This window comes from Malurus melanocephalus, unplaced genomic scaffold (assembly GCF_030028575.1).
Source record: "Malurus melanocephalus ecotype Western Australia unplaced genomic scaffold, MMel_1.1 scaffold_41, whole genome shotgun sequence".
Classification (NCBI taxonomy): Eukaryota; Metazoa; Chordata; class Aves; order Passeriformes; family Maluridae; genus Malurus; species Malurus melanocephalus.
Genome location: NW_026623273.1, coordinates 2,068,569 through 2,095,633, shown reverse-complemented (window position 1 = coordinate 2,095,633; position 27,065 = coordinate 2,068,569). Strand labels below are relative to the sequence as shown.

General features: G+C 40.2%; 1 protein-coding gene across 3 annotated transcripts; it reads left to right on the top strand.

Annotated features, from left to right (window-relative positions):
• The first annotated feature begins 318 nt into the window (after nt 1-318).
• DAB2 (DAB adaptor protein 2) lies at nt 319-25,243 on the top strand. Of its 3 annotated transcripts, none has more exons than XM_057364708.1 (15): nt 319-505; nt 12,548-12,667; nt 13,886-14,025; nt 14,657-14,755; nt 15,066-15,197; nt 17,082-17,165; nt 17,403-17,426; nt 17,699-17,746; nt 17,928-17,990; nt 18,824-19,456; nt 20,293-20,446; nt 21,038-21,565; nt 22,008-22,099; nt 22,944-23,011; nt 23,802-25,243. In XM_057364708.1, exons 2-14 carry the CDS (start codon nt 12,574-12,576, stop codon nt 23,004-23,006), a joined length of 2,154 nt encoding a protein of 717 aa, XP_057220691.1. In that variant the 5' UTR covers nt 319-505; nt 12,548-12,573; the 3' UTR covers nt 23,007-23,011; nt 23,802-25,243. The 3 variants fall into 3 exon arrangements, with proteins under 3 accessions (XP_057220691.1, XP_057220690.1, XP_057220692.1); XM_057364707.1 differs by having other exon boundaries at nt 12,541-12,667; XM_057364709.1 differs by lacking the exon at nt 17,403-17,426 and having other exon boundaries at nt 12,541-12,667.
• The last annotated feature ends 1,822 nt before the right edge of the window (nt 25,244-27,065 follow it).

The following is a 27,065-nucleotide window of genomic DNA, read 5'->3' as shown; positions in this document are numbered from 1 at the left end:
ACCGCACCCATGCAGGCACATGACAGGGACCCCTTTTCTAGAAGAGCGTCTCGAGCTCATTGCTGCCCGAGACGGAGAAATACCTGTGCCCTGAAAATTGTGGGCGCCACTCGATTCCGTGCCCCCGCAGGGTCCACCTGTCTCCCACCCCACGCCCCGAGAGGTGCTCTGGCCATGGGGCTCCGACCCGCCTGGGAGAGGCTGTCCGGGCCACAGCTCCCTCCTGCCCCCGCAGTTAGCGGCCGGAGCGGCAGCTCGCAAGGGGTTAAGTTTGTGAGCACCGACACGTTGAGGGGGAGTAGCCAAGACCAAGCAGCAAAAACATCACAGCGCATTCCTGGGTAGTTTTCAGCTGCCAGCATCTGATTAAAACCATATCGCTCGCTGTGAGTGGCTAACTAATCTGGAGGCGAGAGAGCAACAGAATATTTAACCGGGGCCCRCTCCCAGCTAGGCTACCGGCCGCGGTCATCGGATCATGCACGGAGCGGCACGGATCTAGCCTGTAAGGAGCTTTGCGAGCGGGGCTCGGCTCTCGCACAGCCTGGGAGGGTATGATGCGGGGTGAAGGAGCTGTCACCGGACGAAGCAGCTCTTTCCGCGAGGACGTGACAGTCGGTGCCTGCAGCGGGGCCGGGGTAGCGCTGTGGGGTGGGCGCTGACACGGACAGGGCGCCGAAGGGGAGCTGTGTGCCCGGCCGGGCCGGGGCTCGGCTCGGGGCCGGGGTAGCGCTGTGGGGTGGGCGCTGACACGGACAGGGCGCTGAAGGGGAGCTGTGTGTCCGGCCGGGCCGGGGCTCGGTTCGGGGCCGGGGTAGCGCTGTGGGGTGGGCACTGACACGGACAGGGCGCCGAAGGGGAGCTGTGTGTCCGGCCGGGCCGGGGCTCGGTTCGGGGCCGCGCTGCGCAGAGAGACGGCGGCGCTGGTGGCTCCGGTCCCGCGGGGTCTCGGCGCTGCCCGAGCCGGGCTGCGGGGAACGTGTCCCGGCTGAGGTGGGGTAAAGCCGCCCGCATCCTGCTCCCGGCTCCGGCAAGGCGGGAGACTGAGGAAAGCGTGGAGAGCAAAGCAATATAAACGCTCGTTTTCGGGTTTGTGTGTGTAGAGCATGGGGTTAAAACAATTACACAGATTAGCTGTATAAACACTAAATTTCCTATTTCCTATAACTTATTAGTTGTGGTAAAATACTAATATGAAAGAATCTCTCTAATAGCAGGGAGAATGATTAGCACAGGTTAGGATGCCGCAAAACAGGAGTAAGGTTTTTTTCTTTTTCTGGATGGTTTATCCTTGCCAGCTCCCTTGTCTGCCTGTGAATTTCTGCATGCTGCTTTGGTCAGTGGTAAATGGAGACAGCTGTAGATGTTGACGATTATCTGGAATTAGTCTTTTACCTTGACAGAGAAATTGACTCCTCAGGTGATATGTAGAGTCTAATGTCCATCATATGGTGACACTYAATGTTGGGATGGTGCCAGTGCAGTGAGCCATAAGATAAATGCAGGTGTTGCCAATATAGCCAGAATACATCAGCTGGACTTCTCGGTAACAGAGGTTTTATTCCTCAGAGATGATGAGGTGGATATCTCGAATACTTAATACAAATCCACTGGTAAGGATGATGATTTTATTATTTTGAGAGAGAGAAATGTTTTAAGTCTTCTCTTAATGAAGCTAATTTGCCTTAAAAGGCTACATTTGTTTTCTTCAGAAGTCTTCTGGAATTTTCATAAACAAGGCTGACCAAAATKAACCAAATCTGAGAGTATGTGGACTCAGATCTGTCCACTTATGCTGGACAACATGGGATGGCAACACCTATGTAAATAGACAAAATTGAATACACAGATTCAATTGGAGAAAATTAATTATGAACTGTGTATTCTAGTTTGCTGTGAAGGCCTGACAGGCAAAATTAAATTGAGTGTCATTGTATCTGCTAGTGGTATATTTATCACATTATAATGCTAGCAGATCTTTGGGTCAGTTTCCTTTAGGACCTTCCAGGAGGTTGGTGAAGTGAACTGGAGATGTGAATTGTAATCTAAAGGAAGTCTTCCCATCTGAGGATTATCTGAGGGAGTAATCTGCCACGTCTGTTCAAATAGCAGTTGCATTATGCAAAATGTTTCTTGAGTTATAACCAGCTTTTCAAAATTCCCTGGATGATGTGAGGATGTGGTAAAGTCTGAAGCAGAAATTTTTATTMGAAGTAACTCACTCGAGTTTGCATTGGAAGAAGGGCAATGGAGGAAAGCAATGGTAAGGAGGACGAGAGTCTAAATGAATGTCAGGTGAGTCATCAGAAGAGGCTTAACTAGCAAACCTCACGATTTTGGTGCATAGGAAAGTTCAGCGTAAAAGGGAGTGAATGCCATTTCTTTTTGTGAAGGTAAAGTTAATGTCTAATCTACCATATGCCTTCTACTGTGCTACTAATTATCACTATATAGTGGAGTACACAATCTATTTTCTCATTGACAAGAGCCTGCACACTGCAGATCTGTAGCTGCTACAGATATGCTTCTAATAATCCTTGCTTAAGGYCTTTATTTCACAAGCAGATATGAGAAGAAGCACTCTAAGCAGGTGACTACAACGTATGGAAAGGGTAGGTTTTGTCTCTGTGGGAAAGCAAATAAATGTACTTAATGTCAAGGAAGGGTGCATCAAACACTGATGCTTAAAAATCAAAGGATGTTTAGGATAAAAGTCATAGCTTGAGATATGATGTAGAAGTGCACCAATAAACTGTAGTTGTTGAGTATTATTGTTGCCAAACCTGCTGATTTTTCTCTCCTAATGATGCTTACCTTTCCTAGTACTTTTAGAAAATTTGTGTGACCAGCTGGGTTAACCCAGCTGTTCTTGGGAATGTTCGTGGATTTTATTCAGCAAGGAGAGCAATAGGAGACTCCTACAAAAGCATTGCCTGTACAATGCAAGAAATTCCACATCTAGATAATGTTCCAGCTTGATGTGGAAAATCCTGATGATGATGAAAATCCTGTTTTGCTCTCTAGACTTTGTCACATGATGGAGAAGCATGAAGGTAACTTGTAATCTGCAAGAATTTTTAAGCAAAACCTTAGATCTTGCATTTAGACCAAATAGATACCATGGTGATACCATGGGGATGGGGGATTGCTAAGAGGTCTTAATGAGCTTCTGCTGTGAAACACAAACAGGCATAAACCTCTGTTACTTCAGCATGGATTCCASAGAAGTAATACTCGGGGTTGTGTTAAAGAGTTCAAATACAAAACGGTGTCTAAGTATTGTAACTGACAAGACCAAGTGGCAGTAGAAACCTGATTTTGAGGCTTTGCCTGGGTTCAAGGGTCTCAGGGTTATGAAGAAGCTGGATGAAGTGTCAGGCCTGGTTAATGAGCAAGAGGTACCAGTTTCAGCAGGATTATTTTATTTGTACAAGCTGGGCARGTGAGTGCTGAACAAAGCATCTGCTTTCACCCAGGTCTTCTCAGGCCTGGTTGATGAAGACACAGACCATTCTAGTGTTCCCTCATCTGAAAGACTGCATTGCATATGCTCTGGAGTGCTTGCAGATGAAGGTTTGAATCTGAAATGCCCTACACATTTTTACCCTTTATTATAGGATTTTTAACTTAGTTTCAGAAGTTTTTAATACAACTTTATAGATGGTGCATGTCCCCTTAAATCTAAAAGTTTAGATGTTGCAGGGCCAGTTAAGGACAGATTATTGGCCTTGGAGCTGAATTTCCTGCTGTTCTGTCAGTTCATGTTGCATCCTTAAGCAATATGATGAGGATTATCTCTTGGGCAGAAAAAGTAGGTCTAAGAGACAGGATATGGACCTTCGCCTTGACGATCAGGGGGCTTCATGTCAGTGTCAGCTAGGAAGTAATTTCTTCAGCCAAGTCTGTTCAAATCCTAATGCTGATGTGCCACACAAYTTTAATATACTGATCCTGTGGCTAAAATGCCTGTGGATGAAACTTTCCTCTTAGAAGGGGACAAAAGAAGTTGGGAGCATTGAGGATGCAGTTTTAATATTGCAGCCTGTGCTTCTGCWTTACAGATCTCTTATGTGCCCTGTCAGGACATGGCTATTTGTGCTTTGAGGCAAGGCACAAAGGTCACTGTATGAGTGAGGACTAGTTTTCTAGTAGCTTGAATCACAGATCTGTCTGCAAACAACGGCTACCCTCGTTGATGAAAGGTAAACTYTAGGTCTGACACTTCTGATGGATGGGGCTATCCCCTGTAATAGGCTATCAAGACCATTACAGAAATGGGAAATTAGAGAGAATCTGATCAAGATAACTTTATAGTCTGGATTTAGGAGCAAAAATATACACTTCCTCTTATATGTATAAATACAATTACACATTAGGGAAATTTATTGTAGAACAGTCATCTATGAAACTTTACTAGCTGTTCAGTAGGATATCTACTGAAGGAGCTGTAGTGGAGCTCTGAAAATCCTGATTAATCCTTTCTAACCTCTGATATAGATCTTTCTGTACCACCTTTTTAGATCTGAGTCGTATTCATTATTTAGATCTGAGTTATTCATTGCCTTTCCTGCTGTATATAAAAGGGAAAGCAGGGGGCCTTGGTAATAACTAATCTTGAAGGCAAGATAATCCTTATATTAAGCAGTATGCTTCATAATACCTAACAGGACTGGAAATGCTGCAGAAGAGCCTACAGCAAGTAGGCTCTGCAAGCAGAATTTTCATCAGTCTTCTCAGAATACATAATGAACATAATTTGCATCTCTTACAAGAGGCAGCATGGAGTGACTCCTGAGACAGTAACTGCTACAACAATTTGTGTATTGAGAGGCACAGTATCTGTGTGGGTAGGTGGAGTGTTCTTCAATTACTGCTGAAATGAATGCTTAATGATAGGCTTTTGGCTGCTCATGGGATAACCAGGCTGGGTAAGCAAACTGCAGTACTCAACAATGTGGCTGGGATTAAATGGGTTTCGGCTGTGTGAATGCAAGAATAATACAGGAAAATCCTATTTCTCATACAGATACATTTGAGAACAGGTAGAAAACACAGTTCAGCATACACTGAGCAGAACACACGCAATCTCTCTCAGTATAGCTTGCCTCTACCCAAACTGTGAAGAAAGATAACTGTGCCAGCAGTGGACAGTTAACTGTATGCAGCTGAAATAACCTATGATAACAGCTTCAATATGTGTCAAGTTCCTGCTCTGAGAAGGAGGGGTGAAAAGCATGGTTGTTGGCAAGAGTCCTTCACTATACTAACAAGCAAAAAGATCAGAAACAGGCCGCCTAGGCAGGAGGGCCTTAGGAATACAGTTGGAAATGAAGTGTTTGATTTGTTGTTCAGTTCAAACTCAGTTGCATCTGAGTAAACACTAGATGCYTTGAATAACAACTGCTTTGCTTCTATGTTGTTTGGTATATCCAGTTTGTCTCAACAAGGAATATTGACAGAAAGTTGWGCTGTAGGCACTGCAGCCATATTTCTTGAGATTCCTTATCCTGTGAGCAGGTGATGCTTTCCTTAGCAATAACTAGAGCAGACAGCTGAGCTCTGACTCAGGTACCACTAATTTATGAAGCTTCAGAATTGGAAATTGGAGAGAGGTATAGAGGAGTGGTCCCTTAGCAGATTGCAGAAATTGCTGTCTTTCTTGAAGTCTGATAGGAAGAAAATTCTTGTGAATAATATATAATATAATAATAAGTCTCTTACCAAAGTAATAGCTCTCTATCAAGAGAAGTATCCCAGTAGATTCTTCCAATTTCTTTCTAAAAGAAGAATCTGGAGTTCAGATGTTGGTCTTGCTGGTACTAAAAGTGAAGGGATTTCTTAATCCAAGAAATTAATGAATAGGTTAGCGCAGCTAATGAATGAGTTCGGAAAGGTTGTTGTCTAGTCTTGTTGCAAGATGTCTTATTCACGGAACAACTCATAATTTGAGGTGGACTAGCTAGGTTCTGGACTACCTTTGGATACCAAACTTGCTAGCTGAAAACTATCAAACAGACTATGACCGTGCTAGTTTGCTTTGTCTTGTGATCTTCAGGGAACCAGATAGCACTAGCTCATTAAATGCTTTTCACTAATTAATTTACACTATTCCATGTTGTTCATGGTATAGCTTCTTTAAACTTGTCACTACTTCTCTTGATTCCCCTCTTAATCTTGCTGCAGAAGTTATATTTAATTCCATGAGAAAAGGAAGAAAAATCCAAAATAGAGCTACTGTGTTAGCTGGGTTGACAAGTAACTAATTATCTTATCAGAAGTCATGTGCTTAAAAGCATAGTAGAATGACAAAAAGTACCAGTCCAGTTGCACCACTTGAACTGTGTGACATGTTAAGTCCCAGCTGCTAACTTAGTGATATTCTCTTGGCTGGGATTCAAGTGTGTAGAAAACACTTTCGGGAACTAAGTTTGAATTTCTATGCTCTTGCTAAAAACCAAGTAGTTCAGAGGAGACTTGTGATGAGAACAGACTGTTCTGTTTGACTGATGAAATAGCAGGCTGAACGGTGAGGTGTCTGTGTAGTTTCACAAGCATGATCCTGCACCAGCAATGATACGACCAACATCTGTAGCTGACATGGCTAATTAGTGTACTAAGATCTTTATCTACTTTGTAATTGATACTGGGGAAGGGAGCAGCATGGAGGAGGGATTCCCTGATGTGTCTAACACTCTACTTGTATCCTACTAAGTAGATGAAGGTCACCTTTCCCTGTTTCTCATTACTGGTTGTATGTGGTGAAGACTGCTGGACTGTGTTCCACACCCTGAAATATGTAAGTACTGTTGTAGTTTATTCCACACTGACATTCGTGTTGACAGAGGAAGTTCTTGATGTCAATCTGCCTTAATACCTCAACACAGTATCAATACGCCTCTTGGCCAAGAAGACAGAACATGAAACAGCATTTAAAAAGCAAGTTGCACAGAAGTTCTCTAAAGTAAAATCCTGTTATTCTAGAAAAGTGCCTGGTTTAACTAAAGTCAAGGTATCAAGAAAATGTTTTCTTGAACACAAATCATGTTTCTACCAATCTACAGCCTAAGCAGGACAGTGAAACAGGGTTTTTTAACTGAGTGATGAGTGCACTGCTAATCTAGACCTTACTGAATTGTGGGAATGACAGACAGCTGCACTTGCCAGGCAGTGTAGTTTAATATCCTTTTCAGTTATCTCTCACAAGAACAACCACAGGACCTTTGATTAGACTCTGCAGTATAGAAGTATGTATTCAGTCATTTTTCTGGCAAGTAATGCTGCTCTTGCATTCCAGACATGGCTAAAACTGGAGATGAATAGTTCCCAAACTGTCTGTGAACTTTCTTCTACCATTTGCCTTCAAGCAGGTCCTTGTTACATGTAAGTGTGAAYCCATCAGGTATAACCTACCTGTAGGTAAGGCTATTACTTCTCATGGATATTAGCTGCTGGGTATGCTGGTTCATAACAGAATAGTTTGATTGTTTTCGTAGAGAAAACAGACTAATGTTAATGCTTGCATCAGAACAAGCATCTGGAAATTTCCATTTACATAATTGTAATCTCTTGTGTCATGTTACATAAGGTTTATTCAACTTGAGCTCTTTAGACACTGTCAGATACCAGAGCAATGGCTGCTCTAGTAATGAAATAAAACATTTAAGATTATGTTTTGACTTCTCAGCATGAATGATCCTGCTTAAAAAGCAAAAGTCTGATTCACACTTTTATGTTTTTGATTTATTAATTGCACACCTAGTGCTTCTCAAGGCTACTACCATTGCAGCAGGAACTCGGCAGAAAATGTGATAATTCAGATGTTATATGTAAACGTCAGTCAACCCTACAGGGGCTCACACAAATGCACTATTATGCTCTGACTTGAACAGAAGTCTGTCAGTCAAGATAAATTTACTAACAGGCTATCAGGTTTTACAGCTTTTAACTCTTGCTAATTATTGTGTGTATTACTATTTAGTCTTTTGACTATTTTGTTATATTATAATACATATATATATTAATTGAAAACTAAATTCTTGAATTCATTCATACAACCTTCTAATCAGAGGAACCTGACTAACCCTTCAGGAACAAGGAGGAAGCAACCTGCCTCAGAAGAATGTTCAGAGTTGAGCTATTGCTGTGCTTCCTGTTACTACTTCATCCTAACAGGCTATATTTCACTTGGCAGTAAAAGCTTCTCTTGTCCTCTGCCGGCCTTGCGGATTCTAATTCAAGGTTAATATTTACATGCAATAGCTCTTTAAGCTGAATCAGGTACTTGTAGGGACAAAGAAGGAGCACAGGCTGTGAAGAGGACAAGGTAATAGGCTACTGAGCAGATGCTTAGCTTATCTGACCTTTTGGGTGTCCCTGACCTCTTCTCAAATACTCTCTTATCAATTTTGAGACATTTATCTTTGTCTGCTGAGGGGAGTAAAGCTTGTCTGTTGGTGAGGATTCCGCTTAGTCCTTAATCCCACGATAGAAGACAGACATAATGAACATTCTTAACTCACTTCTGCATAGGACAAAAACATTAATGGTATCTATCATGTTGCCACCCCTTGCTTAAATAGAGGATATCTGCAAAAGCATCTCTAAGAGAAACTAAATGTTGCTCAAGAAAATTGTTTGGCATGTCTTCCAAGTCTTGCTAGCAAACAGGTATTTCGGGAATGACTTGTCATTACCAACAGCCCTCCCTCCCTGAGAGKTCAGAGAAGACATCAAGACCACAGTATGCCAAAAATATAAGACTGCCTTTCTTAAGGTAAATGTGTAGAAGTGAAGTATAATTGGATGGAGACTAGCCTGACTTGAGACAGTAGGTAGTAAGCCATACTTCCAAGTATTGTGTGTCGAGGGCCTGACATCGTGTTTCCCTGAGGAGTCATCACTGTCTTCCCTAAAGGAAAGGAGAAGGATACTACTTCTAGTGGTTTCCTTATAAACCCTTTCTGGTGTAAATTGAAAAGTGGGTGAGCAAAATATAGTATAGTATATAGTATATATATACTATACAAAACATATACTAGTATACTATTATATATACTATATAATAGTATACAAAATATACTATAATATATATATAGTATATATGCCAGTATAGTTACTGGCAGAATTTGGTGCACTTCTCCCAAGGTGGCAGCATCTGTTAATCTGTAGTCTTTAGATTTTTGAAACAATGCATTTAGCACAGTAATGAAGATGGGTCATATAATTAAGGCATGGTGATAGCAATGAACTCATCTATATGAGCAAGATTTAAACTGCTTCAAGCTAAGTGCTGATGTAGTTGCTGAGGGAATGATCTTGCTCTTTACTGTCAAAATATACCTGAAGGCATGACTACCCTTGCATAAAAACACATGCTACTCTCATCCTGATATGCTTGCTGGCTGACTTTTTTGAGACAAACTCAAAATTAAAGTGCAGTAGAACAATTCTAGTCTTGTTGCCTTACACCTGCAGCTGTGGTAAGGAAATTCTAAGAGGCTGAGGACTGTGAAAGTAAGCCTTCAAGCAATAAACAGAATGTTTTAATTTTAGTTACTTGCAAGTAAAGCACACTAGCACTTTCCATTAAGATAAGCCAAACTTAAGTGTGATAAAGACCTTGCAGAGCTTTAGCTTGACCGTAAAGCACAGAATCCACATACAGTTTTGGTTGAGACTCCTTAATAGTGAGCAGAATAGATTACTGCTAACTCAAGCTACATGTTGCCCCCCATCACAGTGAAACTTTAAGGTGAAGCCTCAGGCAACTCAGTGCTAGACATGTGGCTCAACTCAGGTATCAAGAAGTATCATGAACAGGTGTTAAGGTTGCCTTTATCTATCATTGCCTTTTCAGTTTCACCGATTCTCTTTTTTCTGAGGTGATTCTCACAGACACCAGGTTCTCCAAAGATATGATAAAGGACCATGTACTGTGAAATCTCACCTGGGCACATGAGTTTTGCCAGATCTCAAATATGAGTGTAGGTTCTGTAGAGTGGCCRGAAGGCCATAAATGACCTTGGATTGCATTGCCAGCACTAAGAATGAGCTTTTCCRTAGTAAGAGTATTTGCAAAGGTTCAGCCTGACTTGTGTGCATTGCAGTCCATCTTCCTCCACCGTGGGTTTTTTTGCTGTCTGGTTCCACAAAAATAAGTGGTCTGACTTCCATACAACAGAGGCAAATGGTAATGATGAGTAGAGGTGCCTTGAGTTTAAAGACAGCGGCTGCCCAYGTAGATATTGACCATTTTACAACTGCTGAAGTAGAGCCTTGCTTGTGCATACTTGCTCCTTTCTAAGTCATTTATTTTTTATTGCCTCTTAATTTTACTTCAACATGTGATGCAAGTTGTATAACACCACAGCTGAGTGTAGCTCTACTCATTAGGAAAAACAAGAATCACTRTGAGGCAGAACTCAGTACCTTGAGGTTGTTATATCTTCTTTCTAGCGTGGAGCTGGAYAGCATGCCCTAAAGCTATAATTCAGTTTCTTGAGAGCAAGTCTTACTTCTCCCTTCTGGGCCTTTTCTTTCTATTGTCTCAACAGTAATCTTGCAAATAGSGGTGAGTGTTTTAACTAATGATACAACCTTAACTCTCTTCTTCATTATTTCTGATGAACTTGATAAATCTAGGGAGGGGCTCCTTATGTTWATGTCTAAAAGTTATCCCCACCAAAACTACGCTATCAGGCAAATTAGCTTAGCTACTGTGAAAGTAGAATTCAGTTGACTTCATTTTATCTGATTAAAATGTGCATTTCATCTGGCACAATCTGTTCTAGCACTGTTGCAAGTATCCTTCAAAAGCCCTGTTGGCTTAATAGTCTTCCCTTCGATTCTTTGACAGAATGGATGCGCAAGCCACTCTTTCAATGATAACATTTCTTAAGTAACCATGGCTTGCTAAACAAATTCTTTCTCTGACATCTATTTCTACTCAGAACCACTTGAAACATTCACAGCAACACCCTCGTTCTCTTGCATCAAAGGTTCCCTGACTGTGGCCAGATAAATTGCTCACAGAGGAGAACAGGTATAGCTGACACTTCTTTCCCATTTGAGCCCTCTTATCTCTGTTGATTTACTTGACCAATGCTAAATACAATTCATAAACCATCTGGTAAACAGCTAGATCTAATTTTGCTTAGATTAGCAGCTAGTTCCTTAAGGGCTTTCTTCGTGGAAATAGAGGAAATAAATGGAAACAGAGGCTTTCAGGATAAGATTCTCTATTTAAGATTTAGGAATTTATGTTCTTCCTAGGTTAAGAATCAGTTAGGAATTGATATCCATTACTCAGAGGCAAGCTGATTGAGTCAGTCTGTAGCTATCGACTTAGCTTTAAATTGAGGGGGAAAGGGAAGACAGGAGAGAAAAACCCTGAAAATACATTTCAAGTATCAACTGTTACTGAGGTAACTGAGGAACACACTATTGAGAATAACAAACTTCTAGTGCAAAAGCATAGGCAATGCCTTAGCACTTGTATCTACACACACAATATCTCAAACGCTGGCTAAAAGGGGTGGCTTGATCTGTAGCAGCTTGCCTGTATGTAGAGAGAATTAGAGGGTAGCCCAATTATTCAATCACTTAATCAGCTTCTTAGCTTCATTTGTTACCCTAAGATTCAGGGAACAATCTGCAGCCATTGCAGTGCCCCACATGGAAGATTGATGGAATAGTTTCTGTAGCAGATGTGACTGTCAAGTGTTTTCTGGAATAGATCTTCATAATTCAGTAAAGCTACTTTGAATACTTCTGTTTGGTAAGAATGAATGCTTCAGCTATGTTGGAAKAAAACATGGTGACTATAGATTGTTTTAAATTTGTCTCAGAGGCAAAAGGGTCATGAGGTGTAGAGTTAAGTCCTAAAAGCCCATGGTTTCTTGTCAACTTGCAAGCTTTTTGAAAATCTGAAGGTTACTTGATTATTGTTAAGACAAGTGTGTGAGGGGTTTGGCTTGAGATTCTGTTGCCTTTTTACTGGAATAGTCTGTCGGCAGCTTAAGGAAATTATTTGGTTTTACCTGTTGGGTGGTATAATCTCAGAATTTTGCTGGTTGTAGAAGCATGAATACCATGTACTGGCATCATTTGGGTGTTTTGGTGTCATCTTCGTGGGTGTTTGGAACAGATCCCAGTAAATGTTTCTTGCATTCTCCCCATTCTCTTTTAGAGATGCAGCGCTGAAGGGCAACATATCTGAAGTTCTATATATAAATAGCCTTAAAAGGTAAAAACTAAGCATTAAAACACATTGGTGCAAGCACAGCCATTGATGTAGATCAGTGTGACCTACTGATTAGGTATTTCTGAGGTGAGGGTTCATCACCTACTGGCCACTCTCTTGGCTTCACTCTCTCTGTAACCTGAGTCAAGTCTTGCCATGTGATCACTCCTTACACTTTCAGGCTTTACCAGGTGTCAGTGTTCTGTGGAACTGAGCTGGACTAATAGGTCTAATAATGGTATTTCTTCTACGAGAGAAAATATTTTGTCCATCTTCTAACTGTTATTTGGATTTTTAAGCCTACAGAAAACACAACTGGCCGCTATCCCATCATGTCTGCTGAAGCTGAACCTACTGCCACCAACAACCAGCCTGAACAGCAGGCTCCACCAAAGACACCATCTTCAAAGAAGGAAAAAAAGAAAGGTAAGAAATCTTTACCACTTGAACATCTCCTCTATTCCATGTCCCAAATCTTTTGCCAAGACTAAGATCCCCCTCCCACAATGGCTAAAATAACTGGGTTTTCCAGCTAACTAGAACAGTGAGTAAATATGCTCGTTTAAAATTAAAAGCCTACCTTCTTGGTTAAGTTTATTAAAGGTTTTCYTCTAGCCTTAAGCTCTAAATCTCTTAGTTCCACTAGTTACATAAGTGTGCTGAGCCTGACAAGATAGCAAGAGCCCAGAGAAGTGAGAGCCTCCTGAGGAGGTGACCACACAAATTTGCATGGAGCCAGACTCATTCTCATGGAATGAATTTTCTGGCTTCCCTGGACTAGAATCTATATCCAGCACAAATCTCCTTCTCTGAAGGGAGGGGAGGAGTCAGATCAAGTTCAGACTAACAGCTACTGTGATGGTCCAGGGAAGCTAGACAACTCATTCTGTGAGTATTATTGTATATCAGATAAGAGATTTTTATGTAGATTAGATCATGTAAATATAATTGCCTCATATAAAAATACATACCTAGGTATTCACTTGAACTATGTTGAGCATGCAGAGAAGAAAAGCAAGTAGCAGGAACAGCAGAAATAAGAAATTAGCTAAAATCCAAAATGGTTACAAGGTTGAGAGTGCCAGGACTWGTAGAAAGGATGATACTGATAGAAAGTTTTAGTATGGGAACTAGGAGATTATTTTTGCACATCAAGATTTGCCTGCATCAGAACATAGGCATAACACCTAAAAGYCTTATTGAACACCCTGTATGGAGCACCATTTCTGTGTGGTGTTTTTTTTCAACATCTATATCTATTTGGCTGTTGCTTATAAATATTTCAGTCTTTTATGTGGTAAACAACTGTTCCAAAGACCCCAGACACTAAGCACTGTGCTCTACTCTTTGAACTGAGATCACATCCTGCAAAARTAGTGTGACCTTAAGGGAGTAACTATCTTGCTGTGCACACAGATTGTTGGTGAGCTGTACTCAAGGGACAGTTGTACCATGTACATATATAGTATATATTTTTTTAAAGATCACAAATCTACAATATAGCCATTTCTGTCTTAAGCAAATAAACTAAAAAATAAAAACAACCAGTCAAAAAACAAACATATAAAGAAAACGAACTCACCCAAACAAAAAAATAACCTCTACAGAAAAAAGAGACCCACCAAATCTTTTCTTTATCTCCAGGGCCGGAAAAGACAGATGATTCCCTCTTGGCTAGATTCAAAGGTGATGGTGTAAAATACAAGGCTAAACTGATTGGCATTGATGATGTTCCCGAAGCAAGAGGAGACAAAATGAGTCAGGATTCAATGATGAAGCTGAAGGTAAGGGCTTGAGCTGTTTTGTAAGGAACAGTCTCTGGTTAGCTTTCATAGAGCAGATCAAATAGTCACTTAGGTAAAACTTCAAACACAACTTAATGGTAGAATAGTTACTAATAGCACCATATAGATGGATATTGCTTCCTAAGGTGTAATCTCTGGCTCAAAGGACAATGTTTCTCTAAAAGTTTGGGAACATTCCTTTGGGTCTGTAGGCACCCAGTATAAATGCTGGCAGTATTAAATTCATGACAAAAGATGAGCTTGGGGTTTGAAAGGGGAGGGGGGTTTGCTGTGTAATTTAACCTAATCTCAAAGCACAAGTTGGCATCCTGTGTCACTGAGAGATACAGATGAACCAACAATCATTTAGTCTTYGTTGGTGCAGGGATTATTACTTCTGTAGTACAGAACACTTGCATACCTTCAATCAGGCCAGAAAAGCAAGTAATAATGCTGCTACTGCAGCAGTTTTGTGAACTAAAGTCAGTTTTAAAGCTCTAAAATACTTAAGGAGGAAATAGTCTAGTTCTGAGGTATCACTTCAAACCTGTGCAGTCATATGTTGCAAAGAACAAATTAAAGMCCATTCCAACAGAAGTCTCTCCAATACTTTGCCATTCATCTTCTTTAGGGAATGGCAGCAGCAGCCCGTTCTCAGGGTCAACACAAACAGAAGATCTGGGTAAACATCTCCCTCTCCGGTATCAAGATAATAGAYGAGAAAACTGGGGTAAGATGTAATTTATTTTCTTAATGTAATTCTTAAAGTGAGTGAGGCACCTGGAAGTTAGACCAATCTTCCAGATTCCTTCACAGCCCCATACCCCACTTCCACATACAAAAATTGGCTTGTGAAATGTTTTTAATGCTGAATACTCCTGGCAGAAAGACAGCTGCATCCTATTGTGGTTAGTCAAAGGCTGATAAAAATGAGTCTCGGACAAAAGCTTTTTAACAGTCTCAATCATTCTAACTACAGAGAATAGCAGCTACTATGTTCTCAGCAATTTAAACCAATAGTTATTTTTTCCTAATTCCAGGTCATAGAGCATGAACATCCAGTAAACAAAATCTCCTTTATTGCTCGGGATGTTACAGATAATCGTGCCTTTGGCTATATATGTGGAGGAGAAGGCCAGCACCAATTTTTTGCCATCAAAACAGCCCAGCAGGTATGGATCAGACACTTTCATCCACGAGCTATGGATAATACTGCTGTGTAAACATTTAACATGTGATTAGGGTGTAGTATTCTGCTGGTAATCCTAAAAGTTCCTATGGGGAATACCAGCATGCATGGATAGACTTTATTGAAAGAAGGACAATAGGAGCTGACCATGTCATTGGCTTCTGCTTTGTACAGTTGCTTAGTAGTCCAGAATAAAGGCACTCAAGTGGTCTTGGCTACTAAGATTACAAAGCTTAACTTTTCTGTATCCATGAAAGTCATTAGTGAGATGAACTGAGCCATTATCACAGGCTTCCCACTATGAGAGTACTAATTCTTAAGTAAAATAGCCAGAGCTTTATTCAGAATTAACAAGAATATAGAACTACATTAGTCAAGTTCTCGTGGTACTTTGCCTTGTGCAGCAGGGAAATCACTGATTCAATTGTAATGATCATTCAGGTTCCTGTGAATTCCAGTCCTGGKCCTCCTACAGTTATTGTGGGAGGGATTCTGATCCTTCATGATATGTAAACAATATTGGAAACAAGCTACTTAAAATTACTGCTAAGAATTATGGAGCTTCATAAATAACCTGAAGTTAGAGATTTATTATTTATCAGCTTGTCTTTATAATGTGTTTATGATAGTCACTATAATGACTTGGCAAGYCCAGATTTCAAAGCTAGACATTTCTTTTACACATATCTGCCTGTCCTYCTGGAGAACCTGTTGCAGCTCCAGACCCACTACAGTGGCACTGAGGAACTCCTTGTTGGAGCATATTACTACTTCAGTAACAGCTATAAGACCCTCTTCTAAGTCTGTTTAATTAGTTTGTCAGCATTCTGTGTTGTATGGGTTTCAGTGGAAGTGTGCATTAMGTACAAAAGCCTTTTGTGTGTACTCTGAAGTCTATTCCCTCGTTTCACCATGGGGTTTTGCTTGCCAAGCTCTGCTAGGCTTTAAATAGCGCTTGCCTTGCTGCTGGCTGTTTTTGACATAAACTTGTCTAGCTCAGAAGTAAGGACTTCTACAGCTCTAGTCTGCTGCAGCTGCACTCCTTGTTAAGGCTGATAATTCTTGAAATGGCTCTTTCTGCATGTCCAAACCACTTGATTAGGAGAGGATGGTACGCAGGTGTAAACAGTGAGGTCTGTTGAAAGGATTCTCTGCTTCAGTCAATGGCAGTGGCTGAAAAGGGGACTTGTCCTATTCTAGACATGGTGACAGCTGCTGTGTGCTCGACAAAAGCATCCCAAAGTGGTGTAGCTGAATTCACCACCATCCCAGCATGGATGTGCAGGGCATTCTGGGCCTTTCTGATTCACATTAAACTATCATCATGTCATAGATACCATTTAAAGCTGGTCTCTGCTTAACACATTTGAGGTGACAATAATCTTAACTTATGCTCCCCTTGCTCATTTGCTATTTATATACTGTTTAAAACAAAGGTAGTATTTATAAAAGCTTTCTCCAGGTTCAGTGCTGGAGTTGGTAGCAAATGCACAAATACAAAATGTTTTTCCTCTCAGGAGACTACCAGCAGGCTTGGGTAAGTTTTGCACTTTTAGTCTTTGCTACACACTTAAGAAGTATTGCTATTAGGTTTTAGCAAAAACATATCAGGTTAGCACAAATTTGTGTACGCCGCTTTTCCTCTAGAGAATTACAACAATTCTGTGTTGCTTGTGTTCCATTCCCTTTGGATTCTGYGTAAGCAGAATCTTGTATGAAGATCAAACAGGTCTTTAAACTCTTGCTTTTCCTGTTATCTCAACTTAAGGCTTGCTCCATTTAGGAAAGTTTGGCTTATTGCACAGATTGCAGCAGTATAAGTTCAGGTAAAAGTAGTACATGGCCTAAAATCTACATTCTTTTCCAGGCTGAGCCTCTAGTTTCTGATCTTAAGGACCTTTTCCAGCTAATATATAATATGAAGAAAAAGGAAGAAGAAGAAAAGAAAAAGGTGTGTAAAAGTATAGAAACTCTATGACTCTGCATAAAGCTTGTTTCCATTCTGGCTGAGTTTGGGCTCTTGTAATATTTGACACGAAGCTGTGTCTAAATCCAGGAACAGTTGAAGCTATTAATTGGTAGTTGTGCCAGCTGTCTAATTGCCTAGGTCTGGTAAGCTCCTCCAAAGTGAGAGACTTTTGATATTCTATATGATGTTTAGGTATTAAAAGTCTTCTTTTTTCYTTAGAGTGAAGAAGCAAGTAAGACTGAGGTAGGTCACTCCCACTCAGCCTCTCTTGATTAGGTATGCTGCTGCACCACACCTAACTTTGACTTTCTTTATGCTGCCAGCATTATGGAGGCAATGTCAGATGCGCAGTTGCATTGAAATGGAAGTAAAAGGGATCTATGGAACTAATACTGAGCAGTGATCTCCTCCATGCTCCCTTTTCCATCACCTGCTTTGTAAAGCCTGCAAGTCCCTTGCTTAAGGCAAATTTTGAACGTCCAATTATTTCTGACACTGTTATCCATCTGTTACAGAATGGTGGTGAAGCACTGCCTGCTGATCAAGCTGACAAAATGAAACTGGTAGGTTAAATTTTAAAACTTTATGTTGATGCCAGTAAGGAGTTCATAACTGACTATCTCCATATGGTGTAGGAAATGCAGTGTTTGTAGAAGTGTTTACAGTAAATCTGCACAATGCTCAATTTTTTTTCTTTTGAGAGCTCTAACAGATACCAATTCTTTCAATATTTCTGGTTTCAAGGGAGTTGACCAGATGGACTTATTTGGGGATATGTCAACACCTCCTGATATGAGCAGTCCAACAGTAAGTAGAGCCTAGCTTAGCTGCCTGGACTTACCTTTGAAAGCAAATGTAGTCCTAGTAAAAAGCAGTGATTTTACTGAGGTATCTGCTTAGCAATCATCAGTCTACTTGTGGGGTAGGGCTCTAGAAGTATCCTCTTAATTGCTAGATGTAATTGTATATAATTCTACTAAAGCCATTCTAGCAGCTCTAGTTCAAAATCTGTCCTAATTTCACAAAAATTAAGGTGGCATAAACCTTGGCATAGGATTTTTTGGGGTCATACTGAGCTATCACTTTAAATCTGGCCCTGTAAGTCACTGTCAGCCATGATGCAATTGGTGCTGCCACCCCAGCCAGTGACCAAGTCTTACCCTTCTCATGCATGCTTGGTGGAGAATTAGCATGGTACCTTCCACTGGCAAATAGCTCTCCAGTGTCACTCTGAAGCTGAGACTGCAACTTGAAGTCATACTAAAGGCAGTGTGATTTCACAGCTTGTCAAAACTAAGGACTAGAACTCAAACAGAGGTTCTTGTCTCAAGTGAAAGCTTAGGTGTAATTAGTTCTTACCAACTCTACACTAAAGTAAGACTAATTACTAGATTGAAGAACAGGCATCTGATTTTTAACTATGGATTCTGGAAACAGATGCTTTTATTATGGAACTTCAGAAACCAAGTAGCTGTAATTTGACTACAGACAGCAGTACTCGCCTGTAGGACTTYGAATATTTACTGGTATAATGTATTGGATACTAGGATGTCTTCTCTTGCACCTATTTTCCTTGAGSTTTTTCACTATGCAGCAAATTCTAYATATAACTAACTTCATTTTTCTCTCTGAACAAATAGGAAGCTAAAGAGATTCTGTTAGTGGATTTTAATTCTGAAATTGAGACCAAGCAAACCTTTGCAAAAGAGGATCTCTTCTTGAATAGCATCACAACTTCTCTTCCACAACCAAAGGCACAGACACCCTTTTTGCCTGAGAGTTCTTTCTCTGCCAATCTCAGCTTCTTTCCCACACCTAATCCAGACCCTTTCAGTGATGATCCTTTCACACAGCCATCCCGATCTGCACCACCTTCATTTGATTCTCTAAAATCTGATCAGAAGAAGGAAAGTCTGAGTACCTTGACACCAGTGGGTAGCAGTACTTCACATGGTAATATTGACTACTTTGATAAACAGTTTGACCAGATTTCTAATAGAACTGGCAAACGAGAAGCACTAACAAGCCAGTGGCCACTTGAGAGTAAGTCCTCTGCAGAAAGAATTCCAAATGTGATACCAGAGAAAGAACGGAATGGCTTTCTTGAAGTCCCATCAAACCTGTTTGTGGAAGGTGCTGCTAAAGGAGGATCTCTGCAGAATGAAATAAAGCTGGATTCTGAAAACAATATCCAATTTATGCCACCTGAGTCAATAACAATTAGCCCACCACCACAGAGTACCAAGCCAGGAAGAGGAAGGAGATCTGTCAAGGTGAACAGTGTTCAAGTGGTTCATGGTGATATGCATGCTTTTGCTTGGAGAAGCTGGGTGAAAGAAGYTTTTATTTCTTAAAATTGTATAACTGGCTACCTAGCTTCATAACCCATCTATTTCTCCCTGCCATGCTTACTCTAACCTCTCTGCAGCCATGGTATCTTGTAACACCTATGAATGCTTCATAGTAGCTATGGTCACTAAATTCTATRCTCTCTTCTTTAATGCTGCCATACTCCTGTAAAGGTCTGGTAAGTATGCTGCTATGCGTATTAACACTTGGTATAATGCCAGAACCTCTTATGATAGCAGTATGCCTGTCAACCTAAGCTTTCATAATAATAAGATACTAACACTAGCTTGCAGAAACCCATGTGGTTTCTCTGTATTTGCCTACTGAGGGCAATTTCCATGACTTGCTTGATTAGACACAGATTGGCTCTGGATCAGCTTAATTTGACTTGTATTCAAATTATGCAAAATACTGCTGGCCTTGCCACAACCRTAGGGGTTGCTGCAGGCTAAGCAGTAGTGTTTAAAGAGCTGGAGTGCAGAGGGAAGCTCACTATGATAGCAAATAATTAAGTCATTTTAAGTCCTACTCTTCTGCTGTTCTTGTGACTACTACATATTTCACCTTTTTAATGCCATATATCTCCATAGGCATGAACAAAGGGTTAAGTTTGAAACTCATGCTCTAAATGATCCATCAGAACTCCCTCCTCTGCTTTAGATGAAAAAAAAAAAAAATCTTGTAGCTCTGGGCTAGGAAGCCCTGATCATGATAGCATGTGTTCTGCTATAGCATCTCACAAKTATTTTTTTCTTTCTAGACTGCATCGAATGACCTGTTCAGCTCAGACTTCTTTGTGCCACCTATGGAGAACCTTAACTTGAGCTCAGTGACCCAAGCAGGAGCTCTGCCAAGTAGTCCACTGGACATCTTCAAAACAAATTCTACCACAGCATCTCCATTGGCTGGTCTAGGTTAGTTTACAAAAGATCTTACTCCATTCCAAGATACCTGTGAAAACACAGATTCTAGTTTTCCTTTATTTCTTGTGTAGTTCTATATCCTTTAATCCATGTGCTGTTTGCCCTAAACTATTAAGCTATGTGAATAGAAGGCTAAATTCTGCATCCTTAACTGGATCAGGGTTTTTTTTTTTTGGTTTAACTTTGACAGCAGCTTGCTACTTCAGGTACACAAGTCTCAAGTGAGCCAAGCACAATTTGATGTCAGGGTAACATTGCTACATAGTGTCTCGATAAACATTTAAACAGAAGTAACTATATGGTAAATCTATTTGTCATGTCTGTGCGAAAATTAAATAGGCTCCTCCTTCCCTTTTATCAACCTCAATTTTGTCCTTGCAGCACTGAAATGTAACAAAATTAAAAATTAAACCSTTTCTCCTACCCTCTTCCCCCCAAATTGTTTGATTTATAAGTGCAAAGCAAGGGATTTTTGCAAACAGTACATGAAAGTCTTTTAATGGTACTGCTTGTGGAATTGATAAAATCCTGCTTGTGGTCTTCAGATGACTGAAGTGCTCTGTAACTACAATCTTCCCCCAGGTGGTTTGCCAGTAACTTCATCACCATGGACCCCTCAGACAGTTTCCTTCACTCAGGCTACATCAGTCTTTCATGGGTCTATCATGCCTGCTCAGTCTCCAGGATTTACTCAACCACTTGCCTTTGGTACTCAAGCAGTGCCAGGCTGGAACCAATCCACATCTTTTGGTGCCACAGCAACTCAGYCTTCTGGTCTCTGGTCACCGCCAGCACAAGTTCCACCTAGTTCTTGGGGACAGCCATCCAGTGCTGTAAATCCCTTCCAGAGCAGTGTGTTCACATCTCCAACACTCCCAACTCAGACAGCCTCTTCACTGCCCTCCGTGTCAGCAGCACCTAGCCCGCCACAGCCACCACCTAGAGCCACACCACAGAAGGAGCTGTCCAAGAAAGAGAGTGATGCATTCATTGCTCTGGATCCACTTGGGGATAAAGAGATGAAGGACATCAAGGAAATGTTCAAAGACTTCCAGCTGACAAAACCACCTGCGGTACCAGCAAGGAGAGGAGAACAGCAAAGCTTTTCAGGTGCTTCTGGAGCTTTCAATGGTTACTTTAGTAGTAAAGTAGGCATTTCTAAAGATAGTACAGATCATGATGAAATGGAAGGTAACAAGCTGTCTGCCAAAATGACTGCTAACATTTGAGTTAATGGTTACTGAAATAAAGAGTTGAAGGCTGTCTTGCCTAATAAATTGAAGACTTAAATCAGCAGCAGTGGCTWAACACTGACATCTAGTGCCTAAACTGCTTGACTAGAACGAGGTAAACTTAAGTCAGTACAATGTTTCCACCTAGCTTAAACTTAATGCAGGACAAGCAGGACTTAAAATTGCAAGGTCACTCAAAGCAACCTTCATGTACGTTTTTTGTGTTTCTAATTAGATGAGCTGAAGTGTTGCTACGCAGGCAGACCTGAGTTCTTGTTAAACCTGTTAAGGGATTATAGGAGTATGTCTCTCGTTTTCAGAACCGCCAAAGCCTGTTCCTCAGCAAAGTGTGATGCCAGCTGAAGGCCTGTTTGAAAGTCAAGATAAAACAGACCCTTTCAGTGCTTCATCTGTAAGTAATAGAAAAAATAAACCCACAACAACAACAGGAAAAAAAAAAGACCAAAACCCCCAAATGTCATCACCACAAAAAAAAATCCACCAAAAACTTTTCTTTGTTCTTAGTAACTGTGGGGCCTATGTTTGAGCACTACCTTTGTTCTGGCTTTAGAGGCCATACAACAAAAAATATTTGCATCTTTGAGGCTTATATGTAATATAACAGAGGGAATTTGTTGCAAGGTTAACAAGGTACTATTCTGTTTTGCTTGGCTTCACAACCAATTTCCCTGGCTGCAAACACTAGCAGAAAATTCTTTAGTATTGGGACCTTCTACAAAAGAGTATCAAATAACGTGGCTGCAGAAATATTCCGCTTTGTTTATATTTACCCCTCTTTAGAGAAGATAAGCAGTGTGAATTGTGAAACTTTCTAGCTGAACAAATGGGAAGTTCCATGTTCAGTGTTCTGTGAGGGAGGAAGTGGCTTCATCAGATCACTCTACTGGGACACAACACTTGAAGCCCTCGGAAGAAATTCTGGATCAGTTCCAGAGTGCTGACTTAAAACCTCTAGAATTTCACTAAAAGGTATCTTGTCATGTCTCCACTGGCTCCAAAGGAGTGTTCAGTAGTGTACATGATTTTCTGAAAATTACCTTGCCCTAGACTAGCTTAACTGCTACCACAGCTTAAAGCCCTCTTCTTTTGTTGAAGCAGTACAGTAAATGCACATTTAGCAGGAGCTCTGAAGTCTTCTCTCCAGGTGTTAGGAACAGGAACTAGCTAATAGAGCCATTTAGAGGAAATCCGGTAAAAACTGGAAATCCACTAACAGCTTATCTCTCTTTCTTTAGAAGGAATCTCAGAAACCACCTTCTGCTCATTTTGGTGATGATTTTGSCAATCCATTTGCATAGATCAGGTAAGTCTTCTGCTAATAAACCAACCTATTTCATTCTCTGAAATTTATTGATGAAATGTTTGGTAAAGAGACAGCTAAAAACTGTGGTAGGTTAACACTAATGCTCTCTGAAGTATGGCAGACAGTGCTTGAAGGAACACTTCTGCTAGAGTACTTCTATCAGAGTTGTACATAGCTGCATTCTGTCTAAGCCTAGCCAGCTTCACTTTCTTAAAAATAAAGACTTTATTCTTCCACAGACTTAATTCTCAAGCCCACAGTAGATCTAGATTTCCTTTCCTTGAAGAAAATTAATGACTAAATATGTGCAGCAAAACTCAGAGGGGCTGACTTCAATATCTTCAGGTATCTCTGGGAGAGTGTTATCATAGAGTGCCCTGTATACAGCATAGAGCTTTCTGAAGTTTAATCACCTCAACAACTGCAGTTTTGGACTCTAGATAAATTGGAGTAAAACTAGAATAAGGCTGTTAGACTCTTGCTATGATTTTTAATCAAAAGCTGTTATAAGAGCTTTTTTTTTTTAATAGAAACTGCTGTAATTTAAACTTTCATAGCATTGACTGGAGAGCATGATCTGTTGATCCATCAAATCTCCCATACCTCTAAGTCTTGCCTTGAGATACTGTCTAGCTTCTGACAGAAGACAAGTGTTGGAATTTATTACTTATATACTGAGAGTTTATAAGCAAGTATGCTTATAAACTGAGAGTTTTGCTCTCAGTGGCTTTGTTTAAATAAAGCTATAACTTATAGCCATGCTAATACTGCATCCTTTCCATCATAYTAGGCATAACCAGAAAAGGACAAATGGAATAACTGGACCTCTTCTCAACGTGATTTTTCTACGTATTTCATTTTGCTGTCTGCTATTCTTGCTGTCGTTYTCATGATGTCTGCAATCTAAAACATATCCAGGTGGATTGAAGCATGAACCCTCAAAGAACATGCTGTGAAGATGATAATTCAGGGCAAAGCAAATGGGGATATTGACTCACGCTGGAAACCCAAATTTAAATTGGTGAATGTTACCTTTACTTTAGTTCTTTGCACTCCTCTACAGAGAGGTTAGGAACACTGAGTCAGCTGTCTTGTACCATTTCCCTTTTCATAGCACTTACCGTCCCAAAATAGAGGAACTTAATGTACCTAGGGAAGAGGTATTGTCTTTGCATAAGGGTGTTGAATTAGTAGCTAAAGCTCAATACTTCAATCAACTAGGTCAGTTGCCTGTTATGACAGCAGCAACCAGTTGTAAGWGTTAAGTGGATGCTACTCAGCTGTAATTGGTGACTGGACAGATGACTTGGTCTCTTAGCCACAAAAGTGTAACTATGTGTAGAGGAAAATAATCTAATATAAGTCTATTTAACTAAAAGTAAAAGTATCATTCTGCCATAAAAGTGTCATTAAGGGACTGCGGAGTCTGTAACAGCASTGCTGACGCCCTGACTACTAGAGGCCTACACTGTAAACTGAAAAACTTTTTCCAGAACTTTTAGGTAGTTGTGGACACTAACTGTTGTCTTGGTGCTAAAGTGGCATTTTTCAGGGAGGGAAGTCTACTAGGATTACTTCTCTATTAAGGTGGCTTGGCAGACAAATGGAACAAGCAGGTAGGGTTCTTGCATATATCTCTGTGAATCTCTGATGTTCTCAGTGTGAGTTGTCTCAGGTTGTACTGGGGTATGTTTCCAGCATGTTAGAAAACAAAAGACCATAATGGCTTCACTCCATGCCTTGGCTCCTTGTGAACAGATGCACCACCTCTGTGCCATTAATGTGATGTAGTATTCTATCTCTTGAAAAACATATCTTTTCTCAAGAACATCTTTGCTAACAGATTTTTGAACCACCTGCCTGCAACAGCTACGTTCTTGGCCAGTGGTGATGACTGATGTGTCAGAAGTTTTTCTGTTAATGCTAAATATAAACTTGAAATGTTACTGTTAAATCAACTGCCTAAGCCGTTGGTAAACTGGAGAAAGTCAACTTGAATACAGCCTTAGTACCCAATTCAGCCAGGCATGCGATTAGTCTTGTATACAAACTTCTCTTGCACTTTCTTTAATGCAAATTAAAAAAAAAAAAAAAATCACAAATATTTGTCTCAAACTGGAAATGTAGAAACTTATTGATGTTACACTGTCATATAAAACTGTAGTATCTGTTACTTAATGACATTAAAAAGAAGCAACTCTTTATACCAAATGAACATCAGTGTGGTTGTTGATTCTGTCCTCTGTAACTCCATTTTGTGGTCTAGTTGGCACTAGAAGTTCAAAGCCTGCTAAGAATCATTCCTCACAGGTTCTGTAGCTGTCTGATGCAAACTGTTTTTCAGTAACTTCTTGCATTGGGCTGGTTCAACAAGCGCTGTGCCACATTAAATCTCCAACTGATTTAGTAAAAACTGTCACTAAAACTTTCTCCCTTTTGGCTGCTCAGCCTGAGCTTGTTGCTACTGAAGATGCTTTCCTACTTCTTTCTGCAGGACCACGGAAGTTGGGTACTTAAATTGCATTGCACTCAGAAGTTTCAATAATTCAGCTTGTGCATTCCAGCTTTGCAGGAAGYCTAATYGGATGCTGGGAAATCTCATTTAGAWCATATTCTCACATTCAGAAGAAATTATATAACTCCTTTAATAGAGATAGCTAAAAGGAAAATCCRTTAGTAAGCTGCTGTTTTAGACTATCCTGCTTATTTCTAACATTGTTTGAGGGTTACGGGATTACAAACAACTCCTTGCAAGAGATTTGTTTCCTTGCTTGAAATACAGGTCTTGAGGGGCACACAGTCACAGTTCTTTGGGKTTTTTTTATCTTTTTAACTGAATGGCAACATGCAAAAAAGGACAAGTATCTGTCTTAATGCCCATATGAAGGAATATATTTACCAGCCTTTGAGTTAAGGATTTAAATCACTGGTGGGCAGTCCTAGATTTTGAAATGGCCATCAAGATAATCACTCAATGCTTGTTAGCAGGACCTCTTACATCCAAAAATACTTGTTGGTCTGCTAGCTTACTTTGAATAGCTGTTCACTCTGCCTTTAAAAAGCCATGAACTGTGATAGCAGCTATAATGAAAGGATACAATATTACAAGTGTCTGTGTCTTTGATTCTGCAAGAATGCATTAATTTAGTGTAACTGGATTCATCAAGCTGGACTGAGGCTGCAGCAGATAAAAGTTCCTTTACATTAAATAATCACACATAAAGGCTTGACTAGGGGGGAAAATTTGCTCTGCCTCATTTTACACACTTCCCTCAGCCTGCCACAAAAAGCAAAGAACAGAAAAAATTAAAAGTACTTTTTTTTCAGTTAGCCAGGGTTTTTTGAAATATCTTGACCCTTGATGATTATTTTAAGATTGCATCCAGATATGTAATTCGTAACAGCTAAACAKCAGGTTATTTATGACTGACTTCAGATTATTTATAAGCAACTTTTGTCTTGTGACTCTGTCCAACACATGATGCTTTAAATCTGGATTACAGCAAACTACTGGAAAGGAATGCCTTTTAAAGAGCTAGCTTGTGGTTTGGGGTTTTTGTGACAGAGTGAAAGCTAGAAGAGTTTKAGTCTCATTGGCACTCACAAAAAATATTGTGTTGTTCTTTTATATTGGCTGGGGGAGGATTAAAAAAAGAATCTTGGGACTTTAGTCTTCCAATACTCCAAACGAGGATTCCAAAGATGTTCTACCCTGAATTTGCTCTTGTAAACAGCTCTAATTTAGGAACTATTTGTTCTTTACATGAGTCATTGTTATGACAGCTTTTTTACTAGGCAGTTAATGGTTCTCTTAATTCAATACATAATGTCTTTCCTATATTCAAAAGGTATTGTTAAACAAAATTGTTTTATTTTTAACCTTGCAATTGCTTCACAGTATTTTCCTATTCAGGAAAAAACTGGAACTTTCTGAAAAGTGGACTTTAGAGCACTTACAGTAAGACAGTTACTGCCCAGTTACTGGCATTCTTCAGTAAACACTGCKTTTTGTTTGTTCTCTTGGTAATAAATAACCATTGGTCATAAAAGGAAC